This window comes from Mesoplodon mirus (assembly GCF_964341445.2).
Source record: "Mesoplodon mirus genome assembly, chromosome: 12".
Classification (NCBI taxonomy): Eukaryota; Metazoa; Chordata; class Mammalia; order Artiodactyla; family Ziphiidae; genus Mesoplodon; species Mesoplodon mirus.
Genome location: NC_138988.1, coordinates 31,385,578 through 31,405,768, shown reverse-complemented (window position 1 = coordinate 31,405,768; position 20,191 = coordinate 31,385,578). Strand labels below are relative to the sequence as shown.

At 48.1% G+C, this 20,191-nt stretch overlaps 1 protein-coding gene across 4 annotated transcripts in view; it reads left to right on the top strand.

Moving 5' to 3' along the window:
• FLNB (filamin B) overlaps positions 1-20,191 on the top strand; it is a 139,076-nt gene that overhangs the window by 106,668 nt on the left and 12,217 nt on the right. For 2 of the 4 annotated variants that reach the window (XM_082637938.1, XM_082637941.1), the window contains 13 exons: positions 421-668; positions 3,355-3,426; positions 4,154-4,256; positions 4,965-5,105; positions 7,436-7,564; positions 8,520-8,693; positions 9,401-9,559; positions 9,881-10,084; positions 11,123-11,275; positions 11,379-11,501; positions 14,016-14,282; positions 15,154-15,291; positions 16,657-16,772. In XM_082637938.1, coding sequence (XP_082494064.1) covers positions 421-668; positions 3,355-3,426; positions 4,154-4,256; positions 4,965-5,105; positions 7,436-7,564; positions 8,520-8,693; positions 9,401-9,559; positions 9,881-10,084; positions 11,123-11,275; positions 11,379-11,501; positions 14,016-14,282; positions 15,154-15,291; positions 16,657-16,772 — 2,027 coding nt within the window. Of the gene's footprint in view, positions 1-420; positions 669-3,354; positions 3,427-4,153; positions 4,257-4,964; positions 5,106-7,435; positions 7,565-8,519; positions 8,694-9,400; positions 9,560-9,880; positions 10,085-11,122; positions 11,276-11,378; positions 11,502-13,184; positions 13,248-14,015; positions 14,283-15,153; positions 15,292-16,656; positions 16,773-20,191 lie in introns of those variants that run through there. The other 2 variants (XM_082637939.1, XM_082637940.1) reach the window with 2 other exon arrangements.

Below are 20,191 nucleotides of genomic sequence, written 5' to 3'. Positions count from 1 at the left end.
TTGAGTTGTCATTCTTGGTGTCCAGCCTGCATGCATCTGCCCTGTTAGATTTTGAGCATATTGAGAGCTGAGGCTGTGGTTTGCTCACCTTTGTGTGTATCTGGCACTTAAGAAAATGCCCAGTATGTGTTTGCTGATGAAAGTTGACCTTCATCCCCATACACTTGAATGCTGGCAAAGCGGGTTTAACATATGGTTATCACTCGGAACTTGCAGATACACCTTATTTAATAAGTAATGGATAGAATGCTCCCTGGAGCAGCATCTTCCCCAGGGCATCTCTGGGACATCCCTCTGCACGGTGGCAGTTGAAGGTCTAACATTCACAGATACAACACGAACGTGTGTGATTTGTTCTTGGGCCTTCAGCTGCTGTCCATGGCTGAAGCTTCCACGCTCTCCTCCTAAACTTTTCTCCAGGTCCTGGAATCGCCTCCACTGTGAAAACTGGCGAGGAAGTGGGCTTTGTGGTAGACGCCAAGACCGCCGGGAAAGGCAAAGTGACCTGCACGGTTCTGACCCCAGACGGCACTGAGGCTGAGGCTGATGTCATCGAGAATGAGGATGGCACCTATGACATTTTCTACACGGCTGCCAAGCCGGGCACCTATGTCATCTACGTGCGCTTTGGTGGCGTTGATATTCCCAACAGCCCCTTCACTGTCATGGTAAGGAAAACTCCTTCTCTAGAGCATGCTGTTGTTAGCAGGAACAGTAACGATTGCTCTTTGTTAAACCCTGGCTGAGACATCCCCGGCCACTTTTTTTTTCTTTTCTGTAAAAAAAAATTGTCTTAAGCAGTCATGACCTTGCAGAATCCTGTAGTAATCTCTAGAAAACCCAGGGACCCTTTGGCTCTAAGGGGTTTTAGGAAATCACTGGCAACCAAAGTGTCCATCATTCTTAAGGATCTTAGGCAATGTCCTGGCCTAAGCCCAGCTCAGAAAGATACGCTTTGACAAAAACGTCTATAAGTAAAACATTACAATTTTTCATCCTGCTAGTTCTTCCTCCTCTCTCCTGCCCTGGAGGAGAGAGGTTCCCAAGGCTGTTATGTCTGGAGACTTGACTCTGATACCCCAGGACTCAAAGTACCTCCAGTTGTGTTTTGGAGAGATTCAGACTTTGATGATGAGGGGGAAATAACTTGTCTTTTTGAAGCTAGGAACATCTGGAATAAAAGAAAACCATTCTGCAAAACCTCTGAGCCAGAGAATGGCTAGGCCCTTTAATTTTCAAATCTGAGTGACTTTTAGATCTTCCTTTGATTATTGAGGTTCTTCAACCAGGAAAAGGGTTAGAAACCTTAGGAGCAGTCCTTCATTTAACTCTTAAAACTATGCATTGTTGGCCCTTTTACAAATGCTGTATAGGAGCGGGGATCAGACTCAAGTCCACTGAACCCAGACTGCCTGCTCTGGACAGCTGCTGAGCACCGTCCTCACCTGTGTCCTTTGGTGCCATGGGCAGCAGACCACAAAGTTTACAGAACTCAGTGGCCTGGCCCCATGCACAGTCTACAAAGCTCCATCTAATGATTTCACTTTATGCAGCAGCAGAGAAGGACATGAAGACTCCATTCCAGACAGAAGCCCACGTCTGTCTCCCACTCTATAATCTGCTGTGCCTTTATTCTTTTCCATAGATGTTTGTTTATCTATAAACGTTGTGCCAGAGACCTGGAGCCTTTTTATGTCTCAAGGATGTAAACACTTTTGACGCTGTTAATTTGGGAGTGTTTTTCTCCTCAGGGGAGAAAAAGATGCAGCTAGAAAGTTTATGTCCTTCTTATTTACAGAGAAGTCCCAATTGTAGTTTTAAGAATCTGTTTTTAGCCCACAGGAGTTTTTATCTGGTTGGTTAGAATTGGGCAGAGGTCACAGCCCTGCTGGTGGGATGAGCTGGAGATAAGAGACCACGTTTGGAGGGTGTGAGTGAGGAAACCAGGAAGAAAATACCAAGGACCGTTTTAGCAGATGAGTCAGAAACCTGCAGTGGAGGCCACCAAACTCGTTAGGAATGAATGTCCATTCAGCCCTGGATTGCACACAGAGCAAGGATCCTTTGTGTAAAACGCACAACCCCCCTAACAACTGCTGAAGGCCGGAAGGGATGACACTCAGGGCACGTGCTTTAGGTCTTCATTCTCCCGTTCCTAGCTTCCTCCAGCCTTACCTAGATGGGCTCACTTTCTATTCATTGGCCTCTTGGGGCTAGGTTCGCTGTCTTCCCCTGCAGGCTTGGGGCCAAAAGGACATGAACACCCTGTACTGCCTTTGCAGCAAATGTCTGTAGGAGCCCCAGCAGGCTGGTTCAGTTAAATACATCTCACAGACGTGCACAGCAAGTCACGGGTCTAGCAGCTTCTCTGCCTGTCACTGTTAAGAAGTCACTGATCAAAGGCTATAGCGTAGCCACTGAAAGATCTTCCCGGCTGATGTGTCCCGGAGTCACCCAACCTGAGATGGTCCAGGGGGTGGGGGATAGGGCTGTTGCAAACGTTGAAGCTTACAAAGCTGCCTTTGTAAGTGAAGCCCCCTTTCTGAGATGCCAGAATACACAAAAGGGGCTAAACATGGGCACGGAAGTTTTCCTCCAGAAGGGAGGCTTTCCAATTCTTTTATTGTCCACCCTGGGAGAAGAGGGAACTGAGAGGGGACCCATCCCTTATCAGGGTGATTGGATCAGGAACACAAAGTCTCTGGTTTTTAAAAAATGAATTTATAAAAACTTTTAGAACATAACTATAGATACATACCAAGTAACAAGAGACCCCTTTCCCAATTTCATGCTCCAGGGGTGACCAGCGTTAGGTTTTCTCCTGCTTATACAAGAAACATGTCAGTTTTATACATGAGATTAACCAGGCACATTGCTTTGCAACTTGCTTCCTTCCCTCAATATGCTGTAAATACCCTTCCATATTAATTGATCTGACTTGATCGCCTCTTCAGCATGGCTGCACCGGGCTCCACTGTACAAACTTACATAATTTACTTAACCGACTCCCTTACAGATGGACATTTAGGTTATTTCAGCCTTTCCCAACAATGAATGGCTCCAGTAAAATCCTTTGCACACATGACTTACCTCTAGACTTTCCTGCCAGTATTTCTATAGGCTTACTTCCTAGAAGTGGGTCATGGGTTCAGAGGGCATATGGATTTGACATTTGAACAGGAGATGCCAACTTGCTCTCCACAACGGTGGGAAGAAGGTAGGCTCCCGCTACAGGGAGTAGCTCTCTGCTATGCAAGACAGATGGAGAGGAAGCAGCCCTTGGGTGGTAGAATCTACTGAGTCGCGATGTCCCTCAATGTGATTCCCAACTAATTTCCATTTGCCACTGACCAGGCCACAGATGGGGAAGTCGCAGCTGTGGAGGAGGCACCGGTAAATGCACATCCCCCCGGATTCAGGCCCTGGGTACACTTTTGGTTTTTGTTTTTATTTTTCCCTTTTCCATGTCTTTGTTTACTCAACCTTCATTGCAGAAAAGCTGCAGCCTGCTTTTGGGGATTGCTTAAGCCCTCTGGGTGTCCTGGTCATTGGTTTGTCCCCACTGATCAGTGCATCACAATGATCCTGGCTTTCTCTGTAATGAGACCCACCTGTGTCATCGTACGCACTCCACGAATCGCCCACTACCATGTCTGTGATCACGCTCGGTGCAGTTTGTCTCCATATTTAAAGAGAAAGATGGACAGCTGTCTCAGCCCTCCTGCTGACTCTAAAAGCCACCACTTGCACATTTGGTTTCTGTTCAGGGGGAAAGCCACTGCTGCTACTTTCTGCCACTTAAAACGCACCTTCTTTTCCAGGCCACAGGCAACTAAACCTTTCCAGGTGGAACCTCTTGGGACTCACAGACATTGCTGTCTCTCACTTTTCCGCTTTCCCATGGGTGCTGCTGGGAATTTCACAAGCAAACAGCCTAGGGATTTTTAGCAATTGGTCAGCATGATTCCTCCAATTCTTCAGGTTCTGCTCTGGCCCCGGAGCCTGTTAGCCAAAGCCCGCAAGGCATGGGCAGCCGCATCCCAAAATCCTGGCTGTACGAGTTTGCCGAATTCCCAGTTACTCTGCCCCCTGTAGCTTCCCCAGCTCACACTGTTGTCCACTTTACCCAGTGACCGCTGCTTCCTGTTTTTAGGTAACTGAAGAGGCCTATGTCCCAGTGAGTGACATGAACGGCCTGGGGTTTAAGCCTTTCGACTTGGTCATTCCGTTTGCAGTCAGGAAAGGAGAAATCACCGGTAAGCACTGTCGTGAAAGCCGTCTTGTTCTCACTCACTTGCACTAGCTCTCCAAACAGTGCGCAGGAACTGGTTCCACCTGTCCCCCAGACCTGGGGCCCGGAACCCAGCATCCCTGGGTCAGTCCATGAGCCCATGGGATTGCAGAATGTTCTGTGTGTATATGTGTATCTCAGAAGAGGTGGTTCATTTATAACTTGCATCCTGGAGAGAGGGCCGGAGATGCTCTGTAGGGGGAGAACCACTGTGTTTAGATCTCTCTCGACCATCACATTCCTATTCCCCCCCTTTCTTGCCTTCTCTTATTCTTCTACTTTTCCAGATGTGACATTGACACTGAGGTCTGTTGTACAAGAGTTACTTCCTCTCCTAGCCTCCTTTCAATGCCTGCTTCTCTTTGAGTTGACGCTTTACCAATCCAATTGGTCTCATGGTCTTCTCAAGTCCTGTTTGAGCTTCTCATTTGTCAGTACAAAAGTAGAAGACCCTTTACTTGTGAGTTGCCTGCTGCATTTTGTGGAAACAAAATAGAACAAAATAAAGGCAGGTACGTCTCTGCTTCCGGTTGTGGAACGTGGTGTTTTAGGCCATGGTGAAGTGTTCTTGTATCTGAAAACCTTTATTGTGAAGGCCACGTGTGCCTCTGTGCTCAGCTTCTCGGGGGAAGTCTTGGTGGGCTCACTGCCCTGTCTCCATGTGCTCCAACAGGAGAGGTCCACATGCCTTCTGGGAAGACAGCCACACCTGAGATTGTGGACAACAAGGATGGCACAGTCACTGTCAGATACGCTCCCACTGAGGTCGGGCTCCACGAGATGCACATCAAATACATGGGCAGCCACATCCCTGGTAAGTTGGGCTCAGCGCCCTGGCTGACTGGCCCTGCAGGACTCCAAGATTCAGGATGTGAACATCTGGGAGGTTGTAGTCAGTCGTTCAGTCACCTGCTGTGTGGTTTTCAGTGGCAGATTTGGGAATGCAGTGTGGGCGTCCCTGCAAAACCGAACAGGCTGTGACCCCAGCAGATCCAGCTAGTTTCCAGCAGGGATGACACAGCTAAGTGTCCTGGGTCACAGTGCAGGCCCTTTGGTCCGCAATTGTTTGTCTTTGTCACTATGCCAAGCATGGCCAAAGGGTGAGCTGGGAGAAAAATGTGAGGCACATCAAGGGACTTTCCAGCCGGGCCTGCAGAGCCCAGAGCAGCGTGGGACAGGAGAAGAGGTTGTGAGAAGCGGACAAGCTGCCTTATTGTCACACAGCCCTTGACAAGGAAAGCCAACTCAAGTTTCATGTCCATCAACCAGTACAGTGTTACTCTTGTTCTTTTTTTTGAGTACATAACCTATCTACATAGTTTAAAAATGATGTGGAGAAAGGTTTCCTTCCCACCCATATCCCCCATCTGCCCTCTCCTTGAACCTGACTGTTATTGATGTTTTATGCTAGATTTCAGAATATTTTTAAGACTCTACAACAGATGAGAATACAGATGTTTAATCCCTCTCCCTTTGTTACATAAACAGTAGTCTACGCTACACATTATTCTGACCTTGCCCTTTTCATCTAATAGTATATCTTGGAGAACTTTGCGCATCTGAATAGTAGAGAGTGTTCATGGTGTTCAGCCGTTTGGGTGAACGTTACACGTGAACCATTTCTCCCACTGGAGGACAATTGGGTTCTTCCCCACCTTTTGTGATTACTAGTCATGCTGCAGTGAATAATAGCCTTGCACACCCAGCATCTCACACCTGCCAGGGTGTATCTGAGATATTTGGTTCCCAGGGCAGGAATTGCAGGGCACAGGCAACAGCCCTGCGATTCTGACAGGTCTCACCAAAGCGCCCTTCACCCAATCTCTTCCCGTTCACATACCCACCCGCCATGTAGGAGAGCACCTGCTTTTCCACCAATTTGCCAGTGGAATAGGCTATCAAATTTTTGGATCTTTGCCAGACTGATAGTTAAAAAACAGTATTGCTTTGTTTGTATTTCTCCTGTGAATGAAATTGAGCAACTTTCTATATGGCTAAGTATCAATGCTATTTGTATTTCTTTTTCTCTGAACTGGACGTTTGTATCCTTGGCTCAGTTTTTCTCTTGGATTATTGGCCTTTGTCATATCAGTTTCTGAGAGCAGTCTAAATATTGGAGAGATTAGCCCTTTGTGATAGGAGTGGCAAATATTTCTCTCAGTTTGATATTTGCTTTAGTTTATGTGTATGTGTATGGATACTATGTGTTTAAAGCAAAACTGTATTTATCTGCTTCTATTTAAATGTTCTAAAGATGCAGATACAGAAAAAGTAAAAATGTCTTTCTACGATTTTCCTTCTACTTCCAATGCTGGTGTGTGTATCTTTTCAAATGTCTCTCTCTGTACCTACAAATATGCATGCAATTTGGTTCTATTTTGGACTGGGATAATGGTATTAATATTACATAGGAATATATTATAATGGGTATATATTATTATATAGGTATTATAATAGGTGTTAATATTATATAGGGTATTAATATAATGGGATATTGACATTTATATAGCAATTTGCCTTCTTCTCTTTAATGCAACACATTATGGATAATCTCTCAAGTTAGTATACATAGATCTCCCTCATTATTTTTAGTGACCTGCAAGTAGACTAATGTTTATTTAACCAACCCCCTGTTGTTGGACCCTGGGTTCTTTTCCTAATTCGCATCTGAATTCTGTGGAAGTGGAACTACTTTCCTAGGGCTGGGAGTGGGCCTGTGTGGAGAGGACCACAGTGGGATAGATTCCTCGGGCTGGGTTCACAGACTTTGAAAGTCATGGGCAAACGGCCTTCCCAAAGGACCTTTCCAGTCACATTCCATCTATAGTGGGTCATTTCTCTTCTCCACCGCTCCCCCCCGCCACCTGGCCCCGGTGTAGCTGTTCCCTCCTTACTTGTCCATTTGAGCCAGATTCCCCTGCCTCGGACCCCCTCTAGTCTGGAGCACCCTGGGGACTGTTTTTCTCATGTGATCACTGAAGGGTCGATAGTGAGTAGACCCCCTTGGGTGTCCTAGGATGGGGAGCCCCACAGAGTCTCCTCTTGCCTTCTGGTCTGCCCAGGAGATGCCACACCTGCTGCTGTTAGGTGAAACCCCCTCCCCACCATGAATCCCAACTTTGTGTGTGTTCTTTGCAAACCCAGAGAGCCCGCTCCAGTTCTACGTGAACTACCCCAACAGCGGGAGTGTTTCTGCATATGGCCCGGGCCTGGTGTATGGAGTGGCCAACAAAACCGCCACCTTCACCATTGTCACCGAGGACGCAGGAGAAGGTACTGTGGTTCTGTGGTTCTTAGCTGTCATTTGGAGAGTTAAGGGGATGCAATTCCAGGGAAGCCTTTAAAAATAAGGCTCTTGAATGGTAGTCTCTGTCTTGTCTTTTCTCTCATAAATCTCTTATGTAGAGCTCCTCCGTCTTCTACCCAAAACAGAATTTTTTTTTTCTTTTTGTTTTTTGCGGTACGCGGGCCTCTCCCTGTTGTGGCCTCTCCCGTTGCGGAGCACAGGCTCCGGACGCACAGGCCCAGCGGCCATGGCTCACGGGCCCAGCCGCTCTGCGGCATGTGGGATCTTCCCGGACTGGGGCACGAACCCGTGTCCCCTGCATCGGCAGGCGGACTCTCAACCACTGCGCCACCAGGGACACCCCAAAACAGAAATTTTAAAGTCCTTCGTGTTCTGATTAAAATCACATTCATACTATGAAATGTTTTATGTGACTTGCCTGAAAGTTACATGTGTTTTGATAGATAACATTTTTGGTTTTGTTCTTTTTGCACCTGTACATGTATCCACAGGGCCACATGAATCATTTAGTGGCTTATTCTAGCTCTCTGCCCATGTGCATTGTCATCATAGGAATTTCTAAATTTGCGATTCTAATGGGATTTTCATGATGGCATCTAGCCCCCAAGCAGCAGTGATAGTCTGTGTGTGATGCTCTCTCCCATATGTGTGATTGGCACATGGGGTTCCATCCCTTCCTCATCCCACACATATGGAAGAATTGAACTTCAGGGTCACTTGCAGGAAGAATTCAGATGGTGGAGTGTCTTCCCAGTGACACTTTCACCATGTAAATAGCTTTATTCTGACCTACGCCCTTTGTCCGTGGCTTGCGTCAGTCTGACGTTCCTGGCATCAGGGCTGTCCCGGATGAGTGGTGATCCCTTTTGAAACACAGAAACACTCTCCCTGATGGCTCTCCTTCCCTCCTCTCATTCACAGGTGGCCTGGACTTGGCTATTGAGGGACCCTCAAAGGCGGAAATCAGCTGCATTGACAACAAAGATGGGACATGCACAGTGACCTACCTGCCCACCCTGCCAGGCGACTACAGCATTCTGGTCAAGTACAATGACAAACACATCCCTGGCAGCCCCTTCACAGCCAAGATCACAGGTAGAGTTGCCCAACTTGCTGGAGGCTCCCTACCCCAATAAGCCCCCCTCCCATCAGACCCGGGGCAGCAGGCTAGGCATGTCTGAGATTTGGGTTTCACAGCGTCTCCTTGGGAACAAACTAGGGGTGCAAGGCCAACATTGGATAGGCTAAATTCCTCCTTCAGCTGGTAATCCCGGGAAAAGCAAGCTCATCATTTGGAGGGCACTTATTTGTGCCAGTCTGACTCCAGGGTCCAAATAAGGAGGCCCTCAGATAGAGGCATTCAAATAATACTTACTGCATGAGTAAATGAGCTCAGAGATGCTCATCGGCATCACTTCTAGATAGATTTTTGTCTCCCTTTTACAGATGGGAAAACAGGATTGGAGAGTGGCTTAGCCAAGTTCATGTGGGTATTCTGGGATTCAGGTGGAGATTATCTGACTCAAAGCCCTGCTTCTGACCCCTGTTCTCTGTGTTCAGATCATGCTCTCAGTGGGTTATAAATGTGGTCTGTGTGGACTCAGGTCTTCCCTGTAACCAGGCATAAATAGCAGTCATTCTTTGTTGGTTAGGTCTGCTCATTGTCTGGGGCATGTTTTTGTCACTTAAGTTTGCGTAATTAATTCTTGCCTGTTCATCTATAAATGGCATGTGGCGTGAGAGCTCTGGAGAGCCAGGGTGACCACGTGTAATGGAGCTGTGTTGGGGCTGGTGTTTCCCAGACGATAGCAGACGGTGCTCTCAGGTGAAGCTGGGCTCTGCCGCCGACTTCCTGCTCGACATCAGTGAGACTGACCTCAGCACCCTGACGGCCAGCATCAAGGCCCCGTCCGGCCGCGACGAGCCCTGTCTCCTAAAGAGGCTGCCCAACAATCACATCGGTGAGCCCGGACTGCCCTCCCGGCAGGAGCCAGGACGTCTTGAGTGGGAGGTGGGGTTCCCTCCTTGCCCGGGATCCCAGTCCTTGCCTGGGAAATTGGTAGCACCTTGGAGTGTGATGTGATAAACCTGCTGGGTCACATGCGTGGTCAGAGTCCAAGCATTTCTGCCTTCCGATGCTGACAACCCTCTTGGACACCCTGGGTTGCCAGAAAGTCAGGAAGGAAGTCCTGTTTGTGTTCTTGCCAGTGTGTCTCCCTCCTGCTTCCTCCCCTTCACCCCTCCCTCCCACCTCATAACCCCCAATCTGTGCTCTGGTCCAGGCATCTCCTTCATCCCCCGGGAGGTGGGTGAACACCTGGTCAGCATTAAGAAGAACGGCAACCACGTGGCCAACAGCCCCGTGTCCATCATGGTGGTCCAGTCCGAGATCGGGGATGCCCGCAGAGCCAAAGTCTACGGCCGTGGCCTGTCAGAAGGCCGGACTTTCGAGATGTCTGACTTCATCGTGGACACGAGGGATGCAGGTCTGTGGGCGGTGGTCCCAGGGGAAAAGGCCCAGAGCTTTGGAACTGGCTTCTTATTGCTCGCATTACTCCATCTTTTTATCCTGCCAACTTTCTTTTCTTTGTAAGCATCCTTCAAGCTATAGACCCTTTTACATGATTATCATTTAAGCCCCAAGAGCAGTGGCAAAGTAGGTATTATCTTTGTTTTCTAGATGAAAAAATTGAGGCTCGCAGGGTTAGCAGCCCCATCTGCTTCTGGCATTTGAACCCAGAGCCACAACAACTCGCAGATCTGTTTCATCATCAGTATTCCCACCATTGTCTCAGCTCCCCAGGGTCTCCTTGACTCATCTCAAACTAAGACTGTTGGGCCAGCTGGTCAAAGTCATGTTCAGCTGAGCAGTGCTTTCATGGAAATGAGGAGTTTCTTCCTGTTTCCTCTTTGAGATGGTCCAAATTAGGGTGGGCCACTCCAAGCTACTCCATATCCCAGAGTCTTCATCTTCTGCCTTTTTGAGTGATGGGCTTGCATTGGTGACTTCTGGATAAAGTCACCTTCCCAAGGCAAGGAGCTGGAGAATTTGTGGTCCTGATGGGCTTATGTTCTCTGTTGATTCCTCAGGTTATTAAAGCTTTAGATCTGCTGTCTTAATGGTTCCCTGGCTGGGCATCCGAGGCAGCTAGGAGCAGTTAAAAATGTCAGATTCTCGGGCCTGCAGCTGGTAATAAACCCCAGACAGCACTTGCCATTCCTGGAAGCAGGTGGGCAAAGTGTCCCCCCACAGCGGGTTCTGCAAGACAGGTGGTCAGTGAGATATTAGTGGATACCCTTGAGAAGAGAGTGTGGTCAAGGCCACCTTCAGCCAGGGTATTTCACTCCAGAATTTCTCAGAGCGTTTAACTGACTCCTCTGCCCAGCGCTGTCCAACAGGGGCCGCCGTTACTGTCCTTCTGCTGTCTGGAGCATTTCCAGGGGTGGAGGTCCTTTCTGCATTCATCAGCCTCCCCCTTCCTGATGAGCTGCTGTCATAGCAGCCACGGGCTACTGTGTTGCAGGTTATGGCGGCATCTCCTTGGCAGTGGAAGGCCCCAGCAAAGTGGACATCCAGACAGAGGACCTGGAGGACGGTACTTGCAAGGTCTCCTACTTCCCCACCGTGCCTGGGGTTTACATCGTCTCCACCAAATTCGCTGACGAGCACGTGCCTGGTACGTGTGGCCCCATCTGCTCTCCCTGTCCCGTGCTTGGGTTTTCTGTAAATGCCATGCGTGGCCTCTGGGCTGCTCTCAAGGGCCTGCTCGGTTTTTGCAGGGAGCCCCTTTACCGTGAAGATCAGTGGGGAAGGAAGAGTCAAGGAGAGCATTACCCGTACCAGTCGAGCCCCATCTGTGGCCACTGTTGGGAGCATCTGTGACCTGAACCTGAAGATCCCAGGTGAGCATGAGGGGCTCGTGGGTCAGGGCAGTGGGCACCACTGGAAACCAAGTCTGGGCTTGGCCCAGAATGTACCGTCCGAGTCTGCTGTGGGGGACTGTTTTTGAATTTAATTTTTTTTTAATTTATTCATTAATATTTTTAATACTTATTTTCACAGAGGCCCATCCAAGAAAAGTAAATCTATTTACTTTTCCTTCTTCCAGATGAAAATAGCTTTATCGTACCACATGAGGGAAAAATAGATAAGCTTTTAGACTTTCATTTACTGTCTGTCGACTAGACTAATAGTGAGAGAACTGGCCCTGCTGATGCTTATATCTGGAAGGAGGTGTCAGCCCAGTGACATCCTTCTAATTCCCGTTCATATCTTTCATTCCTAAAATTGGAGTGAGGCCTGCGAAGCAAGGCTGGGTGGGTGGACCACATCTAGCCCTTTGCCCAACACAGCCATCGTCTGTCTGAAATGTGGCCCAGGTTCTTTCTATTAAAAAGAAGTGACTATCTATTAAGAAGTGACTGTGTAAGTGAAGGCTTGAGGCTCCTCTGGCATGTGCTGTGGAGTTGCAGGTTCTATGAAGACAGAAAATCTAAACTGTCTTCAGATGAAGCTCATGTTGTGATGAGCTTCTAGCTTCCAGAGGAAGGTCCACACTGCATCTCCCGTCTTTCCTGACTTGTGGTATATCTCTTGCTCTGCCTTCTCAGCATTACCTGATGGGTTCTTCCTTTCTAGACACACCATTGGTAAAAACCTCATTACTGTAGTGTCCAGACTAAGAATCACTTAAAACGCACCATGTTGGTAGTGATCATAAAAAGTTCAGGTGCTCAAAAACAGGGGAAGTAAGTCTAACCTCATATCCCACCGTCCAGGGAGATTGTGGTTCACGTTTCAGGCCCAGAGCTGGAGCCTGGATGCCTCCAGCCCCCTAGACACATGGGCTCGTTCTCAGGTCCCTCTGGTGCACTTCTCACTCACTGTATTGTGGGCATCTTTCCACACCAAAGTATACTTCCCCATCATCCTTTTCATGACTGCATAAGCTTCCAATTCACGTCTAGGTGCGTGTCCTCCTTGGGTTTTCTCATTTCATGTATGCTCATTTCCATCCCTTGACCCCCTTAATCAGTGCTCTGTGACATCTGTCATCACTTCGGATGGATGCCCGGGAGTGGGATTGCTGGGCCAGTACGCTTCAGGTGCTGCTATGCCTTGGCAGCCTGTCCTCCAGAAAACGAGTTGATGCCTGTTTCTCTGTTTCCCCACCAGCACTGGCCACTGTCTTTGGTTCTCACTTTGATCAATCTGATGGAAAGATACGGTATCTAGTTTTCAGTTGCATTTCTCTGGTCACTAGACGAGTGGACTGTGTTTTCGTTTGCTTCACATTTCTTATTTGGGGAATTCTCTCTCCTGTTCCCTTTGCCTATTTGTCTCTTATCTCTGTGTGATGTGGTCAGTCACCCTTTCCCTCAAGTCTTGTCTAGCTCTTGACTCCTTCTTACTCTTTTCAGTGGTACTAGATGACTCTGGCTGAGACTAACTTTTCCCATCATTACCTAAAACACCCTCTCTTGTCAGTTAGAAGGGAGGATGGCCCTCCAGCCTCCAGATACCCTCCGGACCCAGGCCATGTGGGGTGACCCTCCCCTCAACCTCCTTCCTTTCTCTGTCCTCAGGGCTCAGAGTCATGAGCTGCTGCCCAGATCCTCTAGGGCTGGAGGGTGCGGTTTCGTGCTGCTGTAGGTGATGGCGTTACTTGGTCACCCAGCATGCGGCGCGCCTGTCTCCACCTCGTCAGTGCAGGCTCGGTCGCTGGCATGGCAGAGCACCTTGGGTGGAGCAGACGCGTCTGCTTCCTGGTGTTGGGGACCTGAGGCGTCACATTTCTGGAAGTGTGGCCTCTTATTTTTGGTTTGCTCAAAGCTTTGCTCACGCATGGTTTCCCCTTTGCCACTGGGACCAACCTGGGTTCACCTTTTCCTCTAAATGCATTTTGTCTTGTTGCCTAAAAGAAATGCCAAGGCTTCTTGACAATGAGGGATGAGGGCTCCTGTGTTTTCTGTCCTTACCTATGGAAAAGAGCCCCTGTACGCATGACTGATGGCCCCACGTCACATTTGCTTAGAAACATCTGAGCCATCATTGTTGTTGTTATTTACATGCCGTAACTATCAGCTCAAGCTCTGGTTTGAAACTGCTGTGTGGAATTAACTCAGCTCCAGCCAGGAAGGCTGTCACAGTGCTCGGCGAGGCAAGACGTGTCAGTGCCCCCAGAATATCCTCTGCACTGGGTGGCTGGAAGGGCCCTGCACTCTCCATGCTGGCCATGACCACCCAGGGATTTGAGGGAGACAGGAGGGCAGGCATCCAGCCTGGATGGGAGGAAGCCTGAGCACCCCGCACCCCTGGCCTACACTCGCTTTGCCTTCTGCTGCTTGCCCTGCATGTCCTGTTCCTCCTCCAGCCCTCGCCCTGACCCTCCTCTTTTTCTCCCTGCCCCCTTTCAGAAATCGACAGCAGTGACATGTCGGCCCATGTCACCAGCCCCTCAGGCCACGTGACCGAGGCAGAGATTGTGCCTGTGGGAAAGAACTCGCACTGTGTCCGGTTTGTGCCCCAGGAGATGGGGGTTCACACCGTCAGCGTCAAGTACCGTGGCCAGCACGTCACCGGCAGCCCCTTCCAGTTCACTGTGGGGCCTCTGGGTGAGGGGGGCGCCCAGAAGGTCCGGGCAGGAGGCCCTGGCCTGGAGCGAGGAGAAGCAGGAGTCCCAGGTGAGTGTTCTGGGCAGGCTTTTTACTTGAGAAGATTGAGTTCAGCCTGGCGGAGTGAGCATCCTGCACTCTTCACCCTGTTCTGAAAGGAAGACTTTGTGTGTTACTGATGGATGGTGTGAAGGGGCATTCTTTAAAACAAGGCTTCCGTGGCTAAAGACATTTGGTAATTGCTTACCCAAAGCTAAACAAGTGTCTTACTGAGGGACTTCTCGGAGCCTGTAATTTATGGGTGTGTGTCGTGAGTCTCTAAGAGAGGATCAGGGTCATAAAACCGTTTCCAGGGCTTCCATCGTGGTGCACTGGTTGAGAGTCTGCCTGTCAATGCAGGGGACACGGGTTCGTGCCCCGGTCCGGGAAGATCCCACATGCTGCGGAGCAGCTGGGCCCGTGAGCCATGGCTGCTGAGCCTGCGCGTCCGGAGCCTGTGCTCCACAACAGGAGAGGCCACAACAGTGAGAGGCCCGCGTACCGCAAAAAAAACCAAAAAACAAAACGAACAAAAAAAAATGTTTCCAGAGCATCTTGCAGGCTAATGTTCTTTGGAACATGCTAGAATTCTATAAAACTGATTGTGAAGGTCCCTTGCAGTGGTGGTTGCTAAGTGGGAAAGTCTGTGGGGATGAAACTGAACATTCTCATCTTGTTCTGACTTGGTTTGCATGTATTCCAAAGATGTCTGATCACCCATGAACTTAGTGTAGTCATGGAGGGTGCTTAGCAAACATCAGCAGTGCCCTTGCTTGGGTTCTGCTTGGGGTTAGAGAAAGAGGAGAGGGCTGGCAACAAACAGAACCCAGCACCCCATGTTTGAGCCAGAAGAGGGGCCTATACCGGGCTCAGTCACTGACCAGTTGTTTCTTTGTCTCAGCTGAATTCAGCATCTGGACCCGGGAGGCAGGCGCTGGGGGCCTCTCCATTGCTGTTGAGGGCCCCAGTAAGGCCGAGATAACGTTTGATGACCATAAAAATGGATCATGTGGTGTGTCTTATATTGCCCAAGAGCCTGGTAGGTACTCGGGGGCCAGTGGAGGACATTTTCCTTGTTTGGGGATGCTTGGGTTGTAAGGAACAGAAACTCATCAGGCTAGCTCCAGTAGAAGAGGAATTTATCTGTATGGGCCCATGGGAATGCGTCCTAGAAATCCAGTTGCAGGATATCCAGCCACGCCTCAAAGGGGTAGGAATTCTTGTTCTCCTTGTCTCTTGGCCTCACTGCTTTATTCTCTTGTTCAACTGTTTCATTCTTCCCACTGAGCAGCCTCTCTCTGCCCACCCGTGGCCAGTGGCTGGTGGGGCTGCCCCAGAAGAGTGGCCTCAGCATCTGAGCTCCCTTGATCAGGGGTTCTTAACCTTTTGTGTGCCATGAACCCTTTTGGCATCTGGTGAGGCCCATGGGGACCATCTCAGGAAATATTTTTAAACACATGAAATAAAATACTTCAGATTATAAAAGAAATCAATTTTAATAAAATATTGTTATCAAAATCTTTTTAAAGGAACAAATTTGCAACATAGCAACATATACATGTTTTCATTAATATGTGAAGTCATACGATTTGGTGATGGTCTATTAACTAAATTTCTAAGTGGCAGTGAGTGTAAATGGTATGTCAAGATATATATAAAGCTGGAAAGTGATTGTTTTTGTTGACAAAATCACAAGTCTTAATGTGCTGTGGTTTCTTGTCAACTTTTCTAAAGGAAGGAAATGCTAAATTTCAGTTAGAGGTTAGTAAAAATAAAGATGTACGTTTTTCCCATTCGAGTTTGATGGATCTCCTGAGTACTGTACACAGACCCTTTGTGCAGGGACCCTGGGGGCCCAGGTTAAGAATCCCTGCCCTTCTTCCTTGACTAGATTTTCTTTCCTAGTTATCACTCTGCTTCTACCCCTGTTCTCAAAGTTTATGTCTTACACTTCATAGTTCAGGATCAGTAATGGGATCCTAGTTACATGAAGCCCTTCTTATTCTTAAGTATATAATTTTTAATAAAATGCTCAGTCATAAGCCTCTCCTTTGGAGAGAAATTGGGAATACACACCAGATGTTGATGCCTGATTGGTGTGGGGATTCACATATACATTGGCAAAACACAGAACAAAAACTTCAGTGCTTCAATGCTCTTTGAAATTATTAAACAGAATATATAAGATTCAAAAAAACCCAAAAAATCCCTACCCCTTCCAACTAAGAAAATCGCTTTGGCCTGGTGTGAGCCAGGTGACCCCCTCTGACCCAATCAGCCACAGCCATGGAGTGGACCAGGGTCTCTCGGAAGGCACTTTGGCCCTAGCTAGAGAAACAAGAGGCCACTCTGGAACCACCTTCCCAGAATCTCTGACATGATGGGTCTTTTCCTGTCCCCACAGGTAACTACGAGGTGTCTATCAAGTTCAATGATGAGCACATCCCAGAAAGTCCCTACCTGGTGCCAGTGATCGCGCCCTCTGACGATGCCCGCCGCCTCACTGTTCTGAGCCTTCAGGTGAGACACAAGGAAACATCCATCTCCTTGGCCACAGCCCAGCCAGTGAGGCCCTGGACTCCCAAGGCCCCTTCAATCTCCGACTGTGCCAGGGGCCCCAGCACATTTTGACCACGGATGCTGCCAGGCGTAGGGGAGCTTTCCTGCGGCAGAGTCACATTTAGGACAGCAGACCGTTGGGGCAAGCAGAAAGCAGCCACAGTCAGCAAAACTCCTCAACATTTGCAGACGAGTTTGTTTTCTAAATATTCACTCCAGAGAAACAAAGAAGGCCTGTTAGTAATTGGTTAAGGGATAAGGAGGGCTTTCAAAACAAAACAAACAGAAAACTAACAGTACAGTGATGTTCAGCTTGCTATTATTGGCTTCCTTTTCCTCAAGGAAGTCAACTGTGATTTATTTTATGATGCTGATTTATTTATAGTAAGCGTGCAAGGCACTGTGTTAAGAACTGTATCAGTGTTACTTCCCTAAATCCTTGCAACAGTCTGGTGAGTAGCTTTTCTTGACACCCACCCCCCCCCCGCCATTTAAAGATAGAAAAACTGAGATGCAGAGAGGATCCAGCTATGGGCACCAGCTAGAATGAGGCAGAGTGAGGGCTCGGTGGTTCCAGAACCATGCTCTTTACAGCAGCCACCTTAATCCCAACCCTGGCATTGTGGCAGGTGGTTACATAGGCCAACCTCTTAGAATGGCAGGAAATGCAACTTTTCACCCTGGCTTAAACAGGGCACTTAATTCAGGGTTGCATTAGAGCCTTCAGCCAAACTAAGAACTATTGGGGATGCCCTTTGGTCTTAGGACACTGAATCAGGTGTAGCAGTTTGGCTGTGGAATAACACCAAAATCCCAGAATGTGATTTCTGGGTAGAGGGGTTTCTAAATAGCCTTCAGCTGCCCCCCAGTTCTTGAAAATATTGGATTGATGAAAACTCAACCTCATATCTCAGATTGGTTCCATGTACTTGGTTTACATTTGGGAGTCTAACTTTCCCCTGAGGGGGACTGGTACTGCTGGTTGTCTCAAACATTAGGGAACCCAAACAGAACCCAGACCAGGGTCACGGTCTACAGATTGAAGCGGCCTCATCTGGAGAGTACCAAGGATACTGACTGGTCACTGTGGTGCAGATGTTTTTCTTGTGTTTCTTTTAAAGGCTTCTTAACAGAAGTTCCTTCTGTGGCCAACTTAACTAAAACCTACGGAGGGAGATAAAGCTGGCATTTGTTGAGGGCAAAGAGCTGCCTTCACGCATCTGGAAGATTTCTTTTGGATCTTGTGAGGCGTTTATCTCCCTCTTGAGGATTTAGTGGCAAGTGAATTCAGGTAACGTAAACACTTCTATCCAAAAGGAGCTGATGTGGAGAAATCGGCTCCAAGAAACTTCCATAGAGTCCTCTTATAACAGTTTGGTCATAAAATATTTAAACAAATATGCATCAGGCTGGTATGTCCATCAGGCTTTTGTAACCAGCTGCTACAGCAGGAGGGACCAGTGTGTCAACTTTGTCCCCTGTTCTCCCCATGTCACTTAATGCCAAGTGATATGTAAATTATTTACTGGAGATTTACTGGCAGGCTGCACGGCAACATCTGTTGCTGGTTAGGAAAGAGAGGCATGTATTGTTTTGTCTTGCTTTTGAGACTTTTTAGAAAATTGGAGTCGGCTGGCATTCTGAAGGGGAGGGTGTGGCATGGGGGTGGTCTGGTGATCAGAGACGCCTTAATTTTGTGTTCAGTCCTCCGTCATCTGTAACCTCTAGGGCAGCTCAGTCTAGTAGAATGTTCTGCAACAGTGGGAATGTCCCACATCTCCAATGTGCAGTATGGTAGCCATGAGCCACATGTGGCTCTTGAGCACTTGAAATGTGGCTAGTGTAACTGAGGGACTGAGGTTTTTTGTTTTTTTTTTTAAATTTATGGCTGTGTTGTGTCTTCGTTGCTGCACTAGTTGCCGTGAGTGGGGGGCTACTCTTCATTGTGGTGCACGGGCTTCTCATTGCGGTGGCTTCTCTTGTTGCAGAACACGGGCTCTAGGCGCTTGGGCTTCAGTTAATTGTGGCACATGGGCTTCAGTAGTTGTGGCACACGGGCTTAGTTGCTCCGTAGCATGTGGGATCTTCCCGGACCAGGGCTCGAACCCATGTCCCCTGCATTGGCAGACGGATTCTTAACCACTGGACCACCAGGGAAGTCCGGAACTGAGTTTTTAATTTTAATTGATTTAAATTTAACTGTATATAACCACACGTCGCTAGTGACTACTGAACGAGGCAGCACTGCTTATAGCGCCTTGCTGCTAAGATGTGATCCTTAGACCAGCAGCCTCAGCATCCCCTGGGAACTTCTTAGAAACATGGAGTCCCAGGCTCCGTCTCAGACCCACTGAATCAGAATCTGCATTTCAACAAGACCCTCGGTTGCACATTTAGTGTGAGCCTGCTGCTTTAGAATTATCATCTGAGTAGCTGTCCAACCATGTTTACCTCAAAACTGCTGGCTTATAAAATTTTGCTATTCAGGATTGGCCAATCTTAAAATATCTTAAGCATCTGAACTTCTAATCCCCTTCTCCCAGCAGAGGATGTAATTTCCAAGGCAAAGCAGGGAGAGTGAAATTGATCTACTCAAGAGCAAAAGCTACACTTTTCCCATGGCTTTTTGGGGGGGACTGACAACTTCTAAATGCATGTTAATAGAAGCTGACATTTTAAAACTTTCCTATGTATGGACCAGGCCCTGTGCTGAGTGCCTTGAATGCATAACTTCGTTTAATCCTCACAGCAGCTCTCTGAGATAGATTTGGTTATTATGCCTATTTTTACAGAGGAGGAAACTGAGACTCAAAACAGGTTCAACAGTTTAGTTATGTAGGTAGGAAATGGCAGTAAATCCAGGTTCTGCTGGCTTTTAACCACTGTTCAGTACTGCATGAAAGAAAAATCATGTGTGGCCCTTTACAAGTTTATTAAAAGTTCTCTCCATCTCCACCCTTGAGATACAAAGCCTTTGTTCATGTTAGTGAGTGCAGGGTTTTATCAGCTGCCAGCCTCCTCCTAAAAAGGCGGTGGGGAGAGGAAGTCTTTTTTTTCTTTCTTTCTTTCTTTGTTCTTTGAGGGAGGGGGCAGTCTGGAAGATACTGGGTTTTCTGGCCTTTACAGCTCTTGTTTGGGATGCTGAAACTGTAATCCTGCTGGCCAGGATGTCTTAAGTCTCCAAACCTAGGAACCATCTCTGAATCAAGATGGTTTAGATACAAGACCATGCAGATGTGTGTCTCTGCTTTCTTATATTTAATGCTAGAAACGTGGAATTACTCACCTGCTCTTTTGTTGGCAGGTGTTATATAGAAAAACATATTCCAGGCCTATTTGCATGAGAACTGTCCCCCCCTGGAATCCTGGGTTGGGTCGGT